Source organism: Diaporthe citri (genome assembly GCF_014595645.1).
Source record: "Diaporthe citri strain NFHF-8-4 chromosome Unknown scaffold_8, whole genome shotgun sequence".
NCBI lineage: Eukaryota > Fungi > Ascomycota > Sordariomycetes > Diaporthales > Diaporthaceae > Diaporthe > Diaporthe citri.
This window is the reverse complement of record NW_025064853.1, coordinates 220,521-236,580: the sequence shown is the minus strand read 5'-3', so window position 1 is coordinate 236,580 and position 16,060 is coordinate 220,521. Positions and strand designations below refer to the sequence as shown.

General features: G+C 54.9%; 6 protein-coding genes across 6 annotated transcripts; 2 read left to right on the top strand and 4 right to left on the bottom strand.

Annotated features, from left to right (window-relative positions):
* Positions 1–377: 377 nt before the first annotated feature.
* INS49_014464 (uncharacterized protein) lies at positions 378–1,698 on the bottom strand (the record flags this gene model as incomplete). The annotated part of the gene is made up of 4 exons (XM_043175155.1): positions 378–577; positions 706–998; positions 1,058–1,541; positions 1,605–1,698. 4 exons carry the CDS (start codon positions 1,696–1,698, stop codon positions 378–380), a joined length of 1,071 nt encoding a protein of 356 aa, XP_043020112.1.
* A 3,109-nt stretch (positions 1,699–4,807) lies between these two features.
* INS49_014463 (uncharacterized protein) lies at positions 4,808–7,998 on the top strand (the record flags this gene model as incomplete). The annotated part of the gene is made up of 6 exons (XM_043175154.1): positions 4,808–4,873; positions 5,095–5,278; positions 5,486–5,705; positions 5,793–5,899; positions 5,958–7,176; positions 7,242–7,998. The coding sequence occupies 6 exons, from the start codon at positions 4,808–4,810 to the stop codon at positions 7,996–7,998; spliced, it is 2,553 nt and encodes an 850-aa protein (XP_043020111.1).
* A 630-nt stretch (positions 7,999–8,628) lies between these two features.
* On the bottom strand, positions 8,629–9,144 carry INS49_014462 (uncharacterized protein; the record flags this gene model as incomplete). The annotated part of the gene is made up of 2 exons (XM_043175153.1): positions 8,629–9,001; positions 9,071–9,144. 2 exons carry the CDS (start codon positions 9,142–9,144, stop codon positions 8,629–8,631), a joined length of 447 nt encoding a protein of 148 aa, XP_043020110.1.
* A 496-nt stretch (positions 9,145–9,640) lies between these two features.
* Positions 9,641–11,122, bottom strand: INS49_014461 (uncharacterized protein; the record flags this gene model as incomplete). Its single annotated transcript, XM_043175152.1, has 3 exons — positions 9,641–10,066; positions 10,118–11,047; positions 11,108–11,122. The coding sequence occupies 3 exons, from the start codon at positions 11,120–11,122 to the stop codon at positions 9,641–9,643; spliced, it is 1,371 nt and encodes a 456-aa protein (XP_043020109.1).
* A 444-nt stretch (positions 11,123–11,566) lies between these two features.
* Positions 11,567–14,363, bottom strand: INS49_014460 (uncharacterized protein; the record flags this gene model as incomplete). Its single annotated transcript, XM_043175151.1, has 4 exons — positions 11,567–12,787; positions 12,866–13,002; positions 14,278–14,290; positions 14,352–14,363. 4 exons carry the CDS (start codon positions 14,361–14,363, stop codon positions 11,567–11,569), a joined length of 1,383 nt encoding a protein of 460 aa, XP_043020108.1.
* Positions 14,364–14,974: 611 nt separating this feature from the next.
* INS49_014459 (uncharacterized protein) lies at positions 14,975–15,421 on the top strand (the record flags this gene model as incomplete). Its single annotated transcript, XM_043175150.1, has 4 exons — positions 14,975–15,004; positions 15,067–15,100; positions 15,182–15,310; positions 15,372–15,421. The coding sequence occupies 4 exons, from the start codon at positions 14,975–14,977 to the stop codon at positions 15,419–15,421; spliced, it is 243 nt and encodes an 80-aa protein (XP_043020107.1).
* Positions 15,422–16,060: the final 639 nt, after the last annotated feature.

Sequence of the window (16,060 nt, the reverse complement as noted above, 5' to 3'; positions counted from 1 at the left end):
ACAAATTGTTGAGAAGTTGTTGAAAATGCGAGTGGAAGAACCATACGACCGGAGGCGAAGGCATCACGCGAGAATCACGAGAAACGACCCACGCCTGGCCAAACCCACCGCTCAACCAAATTGACCTAGAGTAAGTTGAGAAGAGGGCAAAGCAAATTGAAATGCCCCATCATCTCACATTCGAGGAGATTGAGTCAAGCTTGAGCTTCGAGGTTGAGTATTTGTCCAAGCTTTTTATTCATGCCCTGAATAAGACAGTTGCTGCCACCGTTAGTCATAAGTCATAGTCTCGATACAAAGTCGTCATGTACAAAAATAGATCGAAACCTGCATTAAAGAGGCCCTGCTGCTTTGATTATATATATGGATAGGGCGACTCAATTCGCCGAACCGTCGGCGGCCAATTGCCGACTGTACGCAAGATCTTGCGTCGTATAGTTGTTGAGTCTTTGCTCCAGCTCCTCATCAGAAACATCGTCGCGTGTCCACAACGGGTTGGCTGAAACGTCGTCTCTCGTCGAGAGTGACATGTCTGTGCTGGTGGTCACAGAGTCGCAACCCATGTACTGGAAGTAGTCTGTTCGATTTTGCCCAGTTAGTGGGTGTCATACCAATATGATCTGTTAGAAGCAAGACTTGTATGTCCCAGTCCCAAGGTACGGGTTCACGGCTCATAACAGTCAGGATGGGCTTGCAAGCACTTACGGACGTGGGCATCGCCGTCTAGCCCAAAGGTTCCCGCATTGCAGCTCACGTTTGCATAGCCCAGGCAGGTATCGATCTCATCAATGGTATAATCGACATCGGTGGCGGGACCAGAGGCGAGCCAATATTCGGGGCTGGTGTGGAAGTAGCCAAACAGGATGGGCGGCAGGCGAGGGACAGGATCGTCAAAGTGCGTTGCCCGGTACTCAGCGCCGACTTGGTTGGTGACGTATTTGACAAGAGCGAGGTTGCCGACCCGGGGCGAGCCGTAAGTATAGAGATCGCAGGCGTAGCTGTGTAATGACGGTTAGATGCCATGCCATCCCTTTCACCGGAACTGACTTTTACTCACCCCAAGTTCCTGAGCTCGATGGCTGCCAGGGTGCCCACCGCACCCCCAAGGGAGTGACCCGTGACGACAAGTGTATAGCCTGGGTACTCAGCGAAAGCGCTCTTGATGAAGTCCAGTGTGTATTGCCGAATTGACCCCCATGCAATTTTGAATCCACTGTGAACGGCACAGCCAGTCGTATAATTGCATGGCACCTGGAGAAAGGTGAGGTCCGCTATCCAGTTGCGGAGACCGGACGAGCCGCGGAAGGCGACAACAATCTCCTTTCTGACAGTGTCGAGTGCAACATAGCCTTCCATCTCAAACACGGTGGTGTTGGGCAGAGAGCCGACAACTGTTGCCCCATTCGCCATGACCTGCGGGCAACCGTCCTCGCAGGTCACCAAGGAGCCGGCAGCATTGTCGCTGTTGCAATATGTGGACGCAGAGTACTCGGCGTAATATTGCATGTTCTCGTAGATTGCAGTCGTCAAAGCTGAAGCGTCTGTATAACGATCAAGTCAGGCCGAGAACAGTGTAGTAGAGGCTCCAGATGGCCGCGACTTACGATCACGAGTTACGAGGCCCTCTGCTGGAGCAATAGGGGATGCTCCAACCAAGGCTACTGCCCATGACAGAGAGGACGCGACGGAGAGCCTCATTTTGCCTTACAAGCATGCACAATACTGGATGGATGGGCTTGTGGCGGGCGAAAAGTCAAGGGAGCCGGGACTTGTGCTTCAGGACACCATCACACCGAGGAGACCTCCAGACCTTGGGAGGCACCAGGAAAGCTGGGCCTCGCCTCTTATGTAGCCTTCATGCCCTCGTGGGATCTACTGAAGTGGGCTGAAAACGCAAATCCTGTTGGGGGCGGGTAACCCAAGGAACAAGATGCGGTGCCTGGCGATCCGACCCCGGCGCGAATGTGGCGTCCTGGGTGTCCCACATTCCTTCCCAACACGCTGCCAGAGTCTTCACTCGGAGAATGCATGGGTACACTGGCAGCACGCCAACTCGAAGAGGGCAGAGGTGCGGAAAGGGCGGAGGGGCAGGGGTTGGGCAGTATGGGAAGGGTAACACCGCTGATGGACATGACGATGGTTGACTCGGCTAGAGGGCGGTTCGAGCTGCGACCTGGTTTCCCCAGAATTCGGACCCAACCGCGCACAGGGCCAATCTATTGGGTTGCGGTCGCGTGACGGATAAATCTGCATGTCACGGATCGAAAGCGGCGCCGAGTACTGGCCGATCTGTGGACTGCGGTGCGGCATCCAACTCCACGTACGCGAGCAGCCTGTGCCTGTCTGGCCTGTCAGTGCCAGCCACTGCAGCACCACCGGCATCCGCACCGGCAGGCAGGCATGCCAGCCATTCCGCACTTCGTACAGGCAGCCGCGACCAACTTGGCCAGGCTGAAAGGGTTGCTCCTGTGCAGCTGGCAGGGTGGGATAGACAGGTACGTGACCATGGTTGGCTCACATCGACGGACGCGCGTCGTGGTTGCGTGCCCCCGTGACCTCGAGTCGACAACATCCGGCAGCACTACACATTGTTACTACCTAGGTAGGTAGAGCTAGGCAAAACGTGCGTTTCCTGTTGGTGAAGCTGCCGCGCTGTCGGTTCGTCTGAAGAAAGAGCCTTGGAAGTTTTGCGGCGCGGAACCCTGCCACCATGTGCAATGCGATGGTGCAAGAGCGACCAACACAATAGGCGGGTGGGGGCCGTGGACGACTCTGCTCAAGGTTCAAGGTTCAAGGTTTGTTTAGTTTTCGGTGCGTAGTTTATTTTCAAGGCACAAGGGTCATGGGTGGTGGAGCAGTGCCATTGGCCCACGGCAGTTGAAGCCCAAAAGTACGGGGGATGCATGCTCTCTCTGGCCGGCGGCGGCCCGCGGAAACTCTCAACAATTCCCATCAGGCCTTCAAGGCGGGGCGGAGGGGACGAAGATCACCCAAGCTTTCTCATCCAAGCGCTACATCCACAGCTTAATAACGAGGTGGGTGCAACGCACCCGTCAAAGCTCATCCCCTCAGAAGCCCACTCGTCAAGGCCCGACCTTCTTGTCGGCATTGTCGGTCTCGCACTTCGCAGTCACAACTGATGGATCTGGTCCGGGAAGGAAGCCGATCACCGTCGCATCTGAGCCCGCTGCTCATGAGCTATCATTTGCATCCATGGCTCGAGGACAAGAGCGAAGACACACAAACATGACGAAGCCGGACCGCGTCTTTTCAGCTCGCCCCGTTGTCCAGGTCCTGCATGGACAAGCCAGGGTCGAAATTGGGATGAACATGCGCGAACCGACCTAGCAGCCGACTAGAGAAAGCCACTTCCAGGAACAGACATGTTTGTCAATCATCAGCCTCGAGCCGCCAGGCTTCTGGCTTTCCCAGCTCGCAGCCACACAACGGTCCATCTGTGCTGTGCATCTGCCCATCTGGCACCTGCAGATTTATCGCATTCCTCCCGGACGCGATTGGGCCTTGACAGCTGTCGGCCGAGCGGACCGCCCACTCAGACGGCCTGATCAGCCAGGGGTCTTCTGCAAGATGCCGTCAACCGACCATCATGGACGATCCCCATCAGCCAGTTCTTGCTCGACTCCTCCCCCTACTGCCGCTGCACCTGCTCCGCGCCCGTCGTATCGTTTGCTGCATGTTCAGTCGTGCCTATCACACCTCCCGTCTGACGGCCGCCGACATATCCAAGCCTCGGCGTCTCTCCACATTGGGAAGGACAGCAGGCGAATTCAACCCCCCTCAGCCACCACGACGAGTAAGAAGATCTCTCCACAGTCCCGCGGCCGCCCGACTCCTCATCGTTGGAGACGGACGCCATGGCCGCTCCGTCGGTGCCGTGCCCCCCCGGACTGATCCTCACTCGCATTATCATGAACGGTTGAAGTTCGATTAGCCTCTGGTGAACCCTGTCGGCGTGGCACGCGACGATATCACAACGCCAAGGATCCTGGTTTCCTGGTTTCCTTCCCCACGCTCTCTCTTGGTGGTTCCGAGATCTAGCACCTAGTAGTGCGGAGGAATGCCTTTGTTTGAACTGGCACTACGACCTTGTTCGTGGATCACCCAAGGAGGTGAGTCAGGCTCGCCCTCCTTCGGGCTACGATTGCGACGCGCGAACAGCCGCTCAACCTCTGCGAAATGCCCTCCTCCAGACCATAGCCTCTGCCATTATCACCAGAATCAGACTTAATCGTTCCCAACACAACTTAGCACCAAGATTCTCCTCCGAGAAGCCTGGAGCTTTGGGAGGCCCGCTCACCGCTCAGGGACGTCACCGTTACATTTTAACATTGCGCTGCCGCCACCCGCACTGGTCGCGAGAAATGGTGCTTTCATGGTACTTTTACCTGGCACCACACTGGTCCATGATTCATGCAGGATGCTTTTGCAGCCGAGTAATGTCCAGTTCAACATGGGGCGTACGCATACGGGCCCACGCGGGCAGAGTGGAATGCACGAGTGGAATGCCACATGTGAGAGATACACAAGTGGGATACACACGCATGCGCAAACCCCTCTGCCCCTCTCGGTGCCCGGCATGAACAGGCGATAGGAGCGGTAGGCTATAGCACACCTGACCTGCCAGTACCATCCTATTTTCCTTTTCCGTCAAGCCTCCGTCTACCTAGACCGTCTATTCATCTCGTCTAGGATTGTTCGAAATTCTGATGGGCCCCAAGCGCTTGGCTACCCAGTATATATTGGACCACTTCGAGCTTAGATCCACTCGACTCCTGTCTAAAACCATATGTTCAGGACCCGTAGCATCCCTGAGCGGGATGCTTGTCCTCGGATCCCGACGTCACCTTCTCCAGTAAGTAGTAAGTATAAATGTCTTCTCGGCCGAATCGCAGTGACAGCAACCGATTGATGCCTACCTCGTGTCTCCCCAGGCTGTGTCATTCCCTCAGGCTCGAGCAACGGTAGGTTGAGACGAACAGTCATCTCTTCTTTGCTGCAAGCGTGATGGCACCCATCAACGTCTCCTGGTCCTCTGGGCTCGTAGTGACGAGTCTTGTCACCGGACTGTCACAGGGCGCGACCATCGGCAGGCGCGACCCCGTCCCAGCCCCCTATGTTGCGGCCCCTTACTATCCGGCCCCTTACACGGGTTGGATCCCGAGCTGGAGCGACAGTGTCCAGAAGGCCAAAGCCTTGGTTGACACTATGACTTTGGCTGAGAAGGCCAACATTACAGCTGGCACCGGCATCTTTATGGGTAAGTGACCGGATAACAGAACTCTCTCTTCCAACAAGATAATTAACTTGTCACAGAGTAAGTGTAATGAATACTCAGTTTCACAAGACATGAGCTGACCGCGCAGTGTCTGTGTTGGAATGACGGGAAGTGCCCCCCGTGTAGGGTTTCCGCAACTATGTCTCCAGGACTCGGCTCTGGGTGTACGCAGCACAGACCATGTCACAGCATTCCCTGCCGGCATCACTACTGGTGGCACTTGGGACAAGGACCTGATATACCAGCGTGGCGTGGCCATTGGAGAGGAGTTCCGTGGAAAAGGCGCCAACATCTATCTTGGTCCTACCGTTGGTCCTCTCGGCCGCAAGCCCCGCGACGGGCGCAGCTGGGAGGGCTTCGGGGCCGATCCTGTGTTGGAAGCCATTGGTGCCAAGTATACGGTTCAAGGGTAAGTTGTTACTGTTTGAAACTGGACACTGATCTTGAAAAGTATGGAAAGATGTGTGGCTGTCGATACTGACTGTGACATACGCAGTGTTCAAGAACAGGGTGTCATGGCGACCATCAAGCATCTTGTCGGAAACGAGCAAGAAATGTGGCGCATGTATAACCCTTTCCAGCCTGCCTACAGTGCCAACATCGGTCAGTTTTGTTCAGTGCTCAGATGAAATATCTCTGTAATCTTACTTACCTTCCATAGATGACCGGACTATGCACGAGCTCTACCTCTGGCCGTTTGCTGAAGCTATCAGGGCAGGCGCGGCGTCAGTGATGGGTGCTTACAACGCCGTGAATGGCTCCGCGAGCACTCAGAACAGCTACTTGAACAACAACCTGCTCAAGGACGAACTAGGATTCCAAGGATTCCTGATGTCCGACTGGTTGGCGCAGATATCCGGAGTGCCTGCCGCTCTCGCAGGGCTGGACATGGCGATGCCCGGTGACACGATGGTCCCTCTTTTCGGCACGTCTTATTGGATGTACGAGATGAGCCGAGCTGTCTTGAACGGCTCCATGCCTGTAGACAGACTGGATGACGCAGCTACGAGAATTGTCGCGGCCTGGTATCACCTGGGACAGGACGCCGACTACCCAGAGCCAAACTTCAGCTCATACTCGACCACTGCAACCGGTCCGCTTCACCCTGGCGCACTGTTCAGTCCGTCTGGTATCGTCAACCAGTTCGTTGACGTGCGAGCGAACCATGCCACCGTTGCTCGGCAGGTCGCCCAGGACGCGATCGCTCTACTGAAGAACGATGGCGATCTCCTCCCGCTTTCCAAGAGCGCCACCCTGTCGCTCTTCGGTACGGACCAGGCAGTCAACCCGGATGGAGCAAACGCTTGTTCTGACCGCAGCTGTAATAAGGGCACTTTGGGCATGGGTTGGGGCAGCGGAACTGCCAACTACGAGACATTCAACGACCCGCTGACTGCCATTAAGGCCAACGCCGCGAATGTGACTTCCTACAACACCGATTCTTTCCCCGGGAACGTCCCAAAACAGGGCCCTGATGATGTCGCTGTCGTGTTCATCACCTCAGATGCCGGCGAGAACTCTATTACTGTGGAGGGTAATGCCGGTGACCGAAGCCAGGATGGTCTGGCCGCATGGCACAATGGCGACAAGTTGGTACAAGACGCTGCCGCCAAGTTCAGCAATGTTGTAGTCGTCGTTCACACTGTTGGTCCAATTGTCATGGAGCCATGGATCGAGTTAGCCTCTGTCAAGGCGGTCCTCGTCGCGCACTTGCCTGGCCAGGAGGCCGGAGAGTCGTTGACCAACGTCTTGTTCGGAGATGTCTCTCCCAGTGGTCATCTGCCATACACCATTCCCAAGGCGGAGAATGACTACCCAGCGAGCCTGAGCCTGACAGGATTCGCAGCCGGACAGATCCAGGATACCTACAGCGAGGGACTGTGAGTTTGAAGCACCTGCGCCACAACCCCTTCTATGCGAACAACTGATTGCTAACTACCCGCAGCTTCATCGACTACAAGTATCTGAATTCCGCAGGCACAAAGCCACGCTACGCCTTCGGCCATGGGCTGTCGTACGCAAACTTCACGTACACAAACGCAACCATCACCAAAGTGACCCAGCTCACCAGCACCCCACCTGCTCGGCCCGCCAAGTCTGGACTGCCTAACTTCAACACGACAATTCCGGTCGCATCCGAAGCATACGAGCCCTCAGGCTTCTCAAAGGTCTGGCGATACCTCTACCCCTGGCTGTCCGAATCCGACGCGAACTCCGCGGCCGCCACCGGGGCTGCGGTGGAGAGCGGAGAGAAGGACGGCTACCCCTATCCGGATGGGTACTCGAGCACGCAGAAGCCGGGCCCGCCCTCGGGCGGCGGCCTGGGCGGAAACGACGCCCTCTGGGACACGGCGTACACCATCAGCGTGACGGTGAGCAACACGGGCGCCCGCAACTTCTCCGGCAGGGCCGTCGCGCAGCTGTACGTGCAGTTCCCCGACAACAGCGGCTACGACTCGCCCACCGTCCAGCTCAGGGACTTTGAGAAGACTGCTGCGATCGCGCCGGGGGCCAGCGAGGTGGTCGAGCTGACGCTCACGCGCAAGGACGTGAGCGTCTGGGACGTCGTACAGCAGAACTGGGTCGTCCCTGTCGTCGACGGGGCGTACAAGTTCTGGGTCGGCGAGTCGAGCGATGCATTGTATCTAGCTTGTGATGCCAGCACGCTACAGTGTGAGGATGGATTGACGGCTCCAGTCTGATCACCGTCGTCTTAATATTGAATCCCCAAACTTTATTGGATGTACATAGATATCGAGGGCGATATTGCCACTAATAATGCATACTGTAATGCGGCAAGCACCAGGCCTCCAGCGTAAATGATTTTATGACGAAGTACATAAGCCTCTTGTAAAGGTGGACTTTCGCAATATTCCGTGCTCTAAAAGGGCGTAGACATCAACATCCCCCTGATGCCTCAATCCAAGGCCCTGTCTGCATTGTCCTGTCACCTATGTTCTTGCAGTAATCATCCAGCGTTACGAATTCCGACGCAATGGGCGATTGCCATGGTATTGTGACAAGTATGTACACGGAGCAGATTTTTGCGCTCCTAACGAATCACCCTCTATGTCTCCGCGATGCAAAAGGAGCTCCTGCCATGTCCTCTGAGCCCACCATAAAGCTCTCAGACCTTGGAAAGAGTCGCAGTAATGTCCCATGCTCCTGCAGCGCTCTCCAGGGGGTGCCCTTGCGCATAATAGGCACACATGAACTCTCTTCCTCTCTCTACCCCTCGAGATCTAGCCCGGCGTATATCCCACCATCGTAAAGACCCTTGGGCAGCTTGACCTTGGGGCACCAACAAAACGCACGCCCCCCGCCCCCAACAATCAAGCACTCAGCATCTTCCTGCCCTTGATTTTCCTCCTCTGCAGCGTCTTGCGCCCGGTCTTGGTGCGGATGCGGCTCAGGAACCCGTGCCTGCGCATGCGGATCAGCCGCGACGGCCGGTTCATGTTCATGTGCCGCCGGGGCCCGCAGCGGATCTGCGAGCCCACGCCCGCGAGCGCCGGGTGCGACGTGATCGCGGTGCTGGGCACGACATCCGCTGTTAATGTTCCTCCCATTGCGTCTGCTGCCCCCGTCGTTGCTGCTGCTGGTGTGAAGGTGCTGGGCATGAGGAGCCCGGTCGCTGGCCTCCGTGCGAAGATGCTGGGTGGTGCGGATATGCCTGGGCGCAGGGTCGGGAGGGAGGAGAAGGACCTGTTTGGGTGCGCGGTTCGTCAGTCAGAAATTCCACGCGGGACAGGGGCGGGATGGTGTCGAGCGAACCTCGTCATGGCAGGTTGTCGTGCGACATCTCGGACGGCAGCGCGGAGCGCTGACTGGGCGAAGAGCCGCGACATTGTCACAGTCCTCCAATGGGTGGGTAGGTTGGAGAGCTGTTGATCGCAGTGGTGGCTGTCGTCACGCAACGCTGCCCAGACTCGTCCTGAAGGCTTTTGGGAAGTTGTCGATTGTTCGCACCGCGTTCAGTTCTTGATTCACCGGCTGGGTGATGCTCCAAGCTAGGACATTGCTCCACCAAATTATACTAGGGTTAGGGGCCTCTCCTAACCCCGATACAACACAACCTCCCCGTGACGTCAAATGGAGTGGCCTCCAGTCCACCAATGTGCTTGCTGGAGAGAGGCCATGTTCGTATGAGAGATTGTGGAATGCGTAATAGACGTGTATATTTTGCCCTCTACGCGAATTGTAACTTTCATAGTGATAGCGACCGCAGAGGCCATCACAAAAACCACTAGGCACTTCAAACGACGACTGCAAACTTCCCGACAGTATCTATTGACTACCTCGTGATATGGTCCTCAATACTGCCTATTCTAAACCTGGTCTCACTCACAACTCATCTCTTCCCGTGGCCTTGGCAACACCGTCCTTTTCATCCACAGGCGCGACCTTGGCAGTAGGTTGCCAATCGAGCGCCTTCAGTCTCTCGGACAGAATGGGGTGCGAGAAGTGGTAGCTGGCAAACATCGGGTCCGCATCCATAGTGCTAAGGTTCTGGATCTGGAGCTTGATGAGAGATTTGGCGAGGTCCGCAGAGTACCCGAGGTCGCACGCGAAAGCGTCAGCTTGGAACTCGTAGCGACGGCTCAAGATGTTCATGCCCAGCTTGATGAAAACGTCCATAGGGGCCAGAACATCGGAGAAAAGGATAAAGCCAACAATGATGGGCTTCACAGCGTTGAATCCAAAGTCGGCGTAGAGAGACTGGTTGTTGATGAAGACGGAGAACAGCGAGAAGATGTAGAAGAAGTGGAACTACTGATGTCAGCTTGTGGTCTTTTTTCAAGAATGCCGTTCAAATCTTACCTGAGAAATGCCAAACAGCCTCGTGGTGTGACCCAGACTCCAGTGACCCAATTCGTGCGCCAGGACAGCGACAACCTCTTGGGTTTCGCTCTTCTCGATCAGGGTATCATAGATAACAATGTGCTTCTTCCAAGGCATTCCAAAGAAATATGCGTTGCTGTGGGCACTCCGCTTACTGCCATCGATCACGTAGAGCTCGTTCAGAGGGAACTTGAGCTTGGCAGCCAGGGCCTCGACTCCAGTCTTCAATTTTCCGGGTTCCAAAGGAGTGAGCTTGTTGAAGAGCGGCATAATGACAATTGGCCAGATGGTGATCATGACGACCTGCAGACCGGCTCCAAACATCCATAGGTAGTAGAAGAACTGGTCGCCCGTCTTCTGAATGATGGCGAGGAAAGCAGCGAGGATAGGAGGCGTCAGGACGAAAGTCAGACCCAGCGACTTGATCAGATCGGTGACGAAGAGCTGGGGAGTCTGTTTGTTGAACCCAAACTTCTCTTCCAAGACAAACGTATTGTAGACTGAGGCCGGTAGGGACAGGAGCTGGTGGATGATCGTGAAGGCCAAGACGAATGCGATCGAATGGGTAATTTCACCGGAGAAGCGAGCGGGGGCAAATCGAAGGAGGAGGTCGCCGGTCCATGACCAGATCTTGGGGAGGACGTCGAAGTGAATGAAGGCGATGTTCGTGACCTGGCCCCAGATACCGTTGACAAATTGGAACTTGGCTTTGGCGCGTCCGTATGCTTGACTCTTGTCATATGTCTCCTGCGATATCTCCTGTTCCAGAACCTTTGGTGGCTTGGTCTTCTTCAAGACCTGGTATTGACGAAGAGAGAGGAAACCCTCGAAGAGGTATTGCGCAACCGAGAAGCCGATGATCAGCTTCTTCCAAGGGAAGAGAGGCCTGTCCAGGAACCTGGCCAGGCGCTGGGTGAAAGCATGTTAGCATGCTGTAAGTGCAGTTGCAGTGGGCGCAGGGGGTCCAACCTGTAAGACATCCATCGCGAATCACTTTGCGCAGTTGTCGCAAAGGTTGTAAGAATGGAAAAATGTTGGAATCACGCCCACATCCCAGAAACCATGGGGCTGCCGGATGTCTGTGTGTGAAAGAAAGAGAGGAAGAAGGAGTGACGCAGGGTTGCGACAGAACAGAACACGGATTGTTTGCCTAGCACGGTTGCGAGGACAAGCTGTTCCTCGGGTCATCCGCTGACTGAGTGCTCCCACGCTTGGTCTTGGCAAGGGCCACAGGTGCCCCGTGCGGCTCGGGCTGTTTCATTGGGCCGAGTACCAAGGTGGGCCTGGCGTAGGTATTCTGCGGTACGGATACCTTGAACCTGCAGCATCAGAATTGGACCTTAAATACATCAACTCAACTGCAACTTTGCAGACCAATTTCGCACAAGACAGCTATCAATTAACACTACCATTGCTTTCATGGCTTTCTCAGGCATGTCCCACAAACACTAGTTCATCATTATCATCATCATCGTCGTCGTCGTCGAGATCATCCGAATCATAGCCATCCCAGCCTAGTTCGCTGTCACTGATCCAATTTGGCATGAGCCCGTCCTCACGCCTCCTGCGGCGCACCTCCTCCGCAACCCGGCACTTGTCCTTCCAATCTTGGGCTTGCGTCTTCCTAACGTGGCATTTGACATATTGGTCAAAGTGCTTTTGCACAACCTCGTCCGTGAGCGGGAGCTCATCTGGATAGTCCTCGCCCCCATTGCGGCAGTAGCGATTAATAGACGCTCTCATGTCGTTTTCATATTCTCCAGGCCTGCTCAAATCCCAGTTTTCCACTCCGCCCTTTTCTGGCACGTCTTCCACTTGGCCTGTCAGAGTGCCACAGATGCATGCACATTCGAGGTGTAAGGTGTTGCGAATGGATGGCAGCAGCTTCTCCCATGAGGTTTCGCCAAGGTCAAAATCCTGCAGACAGAGAAATTGAAGCGTGTCTTTGTGGAGGACCAGAAATTGCATCAGAGTGTGTCTGTCAACCTCCACGTGCGAGATCTCGAGTCGATTTAGATGCGGCCAGCGATAAGTTGGGCTCACAATGTCCCTCAACATGGCTGGTTTGTACGGCACGTCCATGTCGCCCATGAATCCCACACGCAGCAACTCGAGCCTTCTCATGCGCGCCAGAAGATCTCTGATTATTCCTCGATCCATGAAACGCCGGCATTCCCCAGTGTTTCCGCTCACATCATGTAGGTCGTCGTCTAGGTCCAATGTAATTTCTAACTCAACATGCACCGCGTCTAGCAACGGCCGGAACAACCCCTCCAGCTCTGTCGAGCTCTTGTCGAAGAAGATCCAATCAAATGAGCCCGCGCGCAGGCTCTCGAGTTTGAGATTGTTGTGTGCCAATGCTTCAAGCAAGACTTCAAGGTGCCTGACACCCTCTGGTCGCGGCCAGTGAGTTGGAGGTGGAAAGGGAGTCGTGAACGGAGACGGCTTTTCATGCGCGCGGCCTTCATAGAAAAGGTGACCCGATGACATTGTAACATGCTTTAGACCTGTAAACTTGGCGAGCGCGTCTTTAAGGCACGCCAGATCTGCCGTGCCAGCTCTGATCTGATCTTGCGCGGCGACCAGGCGCTCGTATTTTTCGTACTCGAACCACAACGTCAAGTCGTCAGCAGGCTTGGCCTCACGGGCCTAGCCCAGCGAAAGCGGTGGCTTCTGCAGCCTCAGCGCTGTCTTGTGGTGTTCTTTGAATCTGTGGAATGTCACGACAGGACTTTCGATCGCTGCCGTGAAGTAGGTAATGGACCTGACGTTGCGTGCCAGGACGCCATTACCAGCTATGCCTCTGAGGCGCGCAAAGTCATCTTGGTGCATGTGGAACGTCACGTCTGGAAGGATGTGTGCCCCTGCGACTTCAGCAAAGAATCTGCTAGCCAGTCGAAGTTGTTGTGTTGCGTCATGGATGCTGAGATGGCTGGCGATCATGTGCCAGAGCTCTGGCGAAAGAAAATTCATCCTGCTATGTTGATACGCAGGCTCGAAGCATCGAAATTTCGGGGTACGTGCAGGCGTCTTGGAGGTTACACAACAATGCAAACAGAGAAATAAAATGAGAGTGTGACGACACTGAGTTGAACAGAAGAACCCCGATAAGTGTTTGTAAGTGTTTAGATCGGCATGAAGTCGCGTCAATCTGTCTGGCGCGTGTTGCGATGCCGAGGTGGAGCCCGGCCAGAGCTCCTTGGTACGTACTTCTAGGGGAAGAGTGTCGCTCCAACCCAGCAGGATGGACAGCGCCTCCAGGCACACGGTAATGATTCCAATTTGAGTTCTCAGCTGTAGCACTTTGAATCACGTTTTATAAGACCACAAAGCTATTGACTCGCATTTTATTTGTCGTTATATGTTGTCAGAATGAGTACCAACCAGGTATAAACAACCCTGGTCGCAATAAAACGATCTCCCAGGTGCCCAGGTGCGTGCTATATACCACAGTAATTCACAACGGGCCCACTCGCTGTCAGTAGCCCTGGCATTGTCAACTACCTGGTTCTGTTTCCGCCAGCCACGACAATGAGATTAGATAGATATCGAAGGAAAAGCATGTGGCGGTATGCAGTAGGTAGGCAAAGTGTTCTGAGAACTCAACTACCGTCGTGGCTCGAACGAAACCTGAAGGCAAGCAGTCAAAATTACTACCCCCTTGGCCTAGGTAATAATTTGATGGTCCCACAGCTGCCGGTAAACACTGAAGGGAGTGTGTTTCACTGGGGTCCTTCCGCCCTGTTTGCTTCTCCCAAGGTCACTCTTGTACTCAAGGGTTTGTCCTCCGCGGAATCCGGAGATTGGCCTTCACTCTCTCCAGTAGCTGCTCCCTCGTGTCTCCATCCTGTGGGTGGAGGTCTCGCTGTTCACAGTCAATCAAAAAGGCCGTGGTAGTAATACGAAGGGTACACATACTGCAGCCAGCCATCTCCTCATTTCTTCTCTCGTCCACGTCTCGGGTTCCCCTTTTGGATCGTCTGGGTGGGGGAACATGTCGCCGCCCCAGATTGACCAGACTCCAACGGCTGTGATGAGGCCGGGTGAAGGCTATACATTTATCGCTTGTTAGTATTCTGCGACCCATTCACGGTCTGATGCATGACTTGGTGCAGTGTTCGGGGTCCGATTCGACTCACCCAGGAACATGTTCTAGGTAATGTCAGCTGCTATGCATCGGTGAGTCTCGTGGAACAGGGCAACGTAGACTGACCTTGGACTTCATTGCATTATCGAGTGGAGTTGGCATTTTTTATCAGCGATGAAGGCCCGAGGATGTATCAGATGACGGTGGTGAGCAACTGGGGTTGGTGATTGATTTGGTTGGTATTCCTAGGCGTGTTAGTGATGCGGAGTGAGGTGCGGCGTAGAAAGGCTCTTGATTTATAGGATTTGTTCTATGGGCCAAGCCGACTGTAGGATAAATAAACTTTATAAAGAACACCTGTACTTATCGTCCAGTCACAATTCCGAAACTTGAGAACATACGAGTGAAGAGCGAGATCGCCGTGAATGCAGCCGTAGAGAGGTGTAGAGGTGACGAGGCCCATCCAGTTCAGGAACTGCGCCACGTCAGCCACACTGGAGGTCGCTCCTGCCTGTCTGGCTTGCTGTCCTTGGCCGAGGCTGGTTAGCTTGGATCGAGGTACCCAGGTACCTGTGCAGAGCGGTCGACCACCCCCCTCACCCGTCGATTTTGCACGCCAGGACCCCTGTCCACCCTTTCCGCACACATTTTGCAAAATTCCACTGCAGCTCAACTCGACCTCCGATCGCGACGACAACACTCAATCCCGGACAGCCCTTCAAGAATCCACTGTCAAAAAATCAGGCAAAATGGCCCAGGAAATCAGCGACATCAAGAAGGTACAAATTGACAACCCGTGACAGATCTTGTGTGAAATGTGGCTGACGAATGGCAACGACAGTTCATCGAGGTCTGCAGGCGAAAGGATGCCTCCTGTATGTTCCGATCGCAACCGACGAAAGAGTCTTGAGCAACTGGGAAGGAAAAATTATCTAACCACTTTCGAATTCCTCCAGCCGCCCGGATCAAGAAGAACAAGAAGACCTCTTTGATCAAGTTCAAGGTCCGATGCTCCAAGCACCTGTACACGCTGGCCCTGAAGGACGCCGAGAAGGCCGAGAAGCTCAAGCAATCGCTGCCCCCCAGTACGACCTTCCCACCGCACGCGGCCGCGAGGAACACAACAGGCTAACACATCGGATACAGACCTGCAGATCAAGGAGGTCACCAAGCGTGAGAAGAAGGTCAAGGCATAAGTCTGTCGCTTAGGTCTGGGAACGACAGGTTGAGCGGAGGGGTTCGAGAAAGCAAAAGTCGATGGCGTCTGAAACAAGGAATCAAGGGCCATCTCGTCCGGGTCTGGACGAAAGGGATTCATTACTGGGCGTCTAGGGATACCTTGCAAATTGAAGCTCACCAAAGCCACGCATTGGAGGCTGTCCGAAGTACACCTTTCGTCCACCTGAACCCATATTGAGATGTGTGACGTGCTAGCAGGTGAACACACCCGGACATATTGACAATAGGATAAGCATACAATAGCTTCTCGCCGACGAGCATCTACAAGATTACCCGATATCATCGAACGTCGACGCCGGTTACGGACACCTACAGCCCAACACATCTATCGTGCTCGGCGGATTGCCCTTGCCTCTACGACCGGCCACCCGGCGATGACGACGAGCCTAGCACCCTTCGAAGCTCCCGACCCCCCGCTCTCCTGGTCGTCAATGTTTCTGCGAGGCCCTCGAGGAGCCCCTCGACCCCGTCAAACCGCAGTAGCACGGCTTCCTCGACCAGCCGCATGGAATGACGACCAACAATGACCACAGCACCATCCAAGGGTCAAAAATCGCTCCGCATCCCGGACTGGCAACCTTTGGATGCATAAGTCC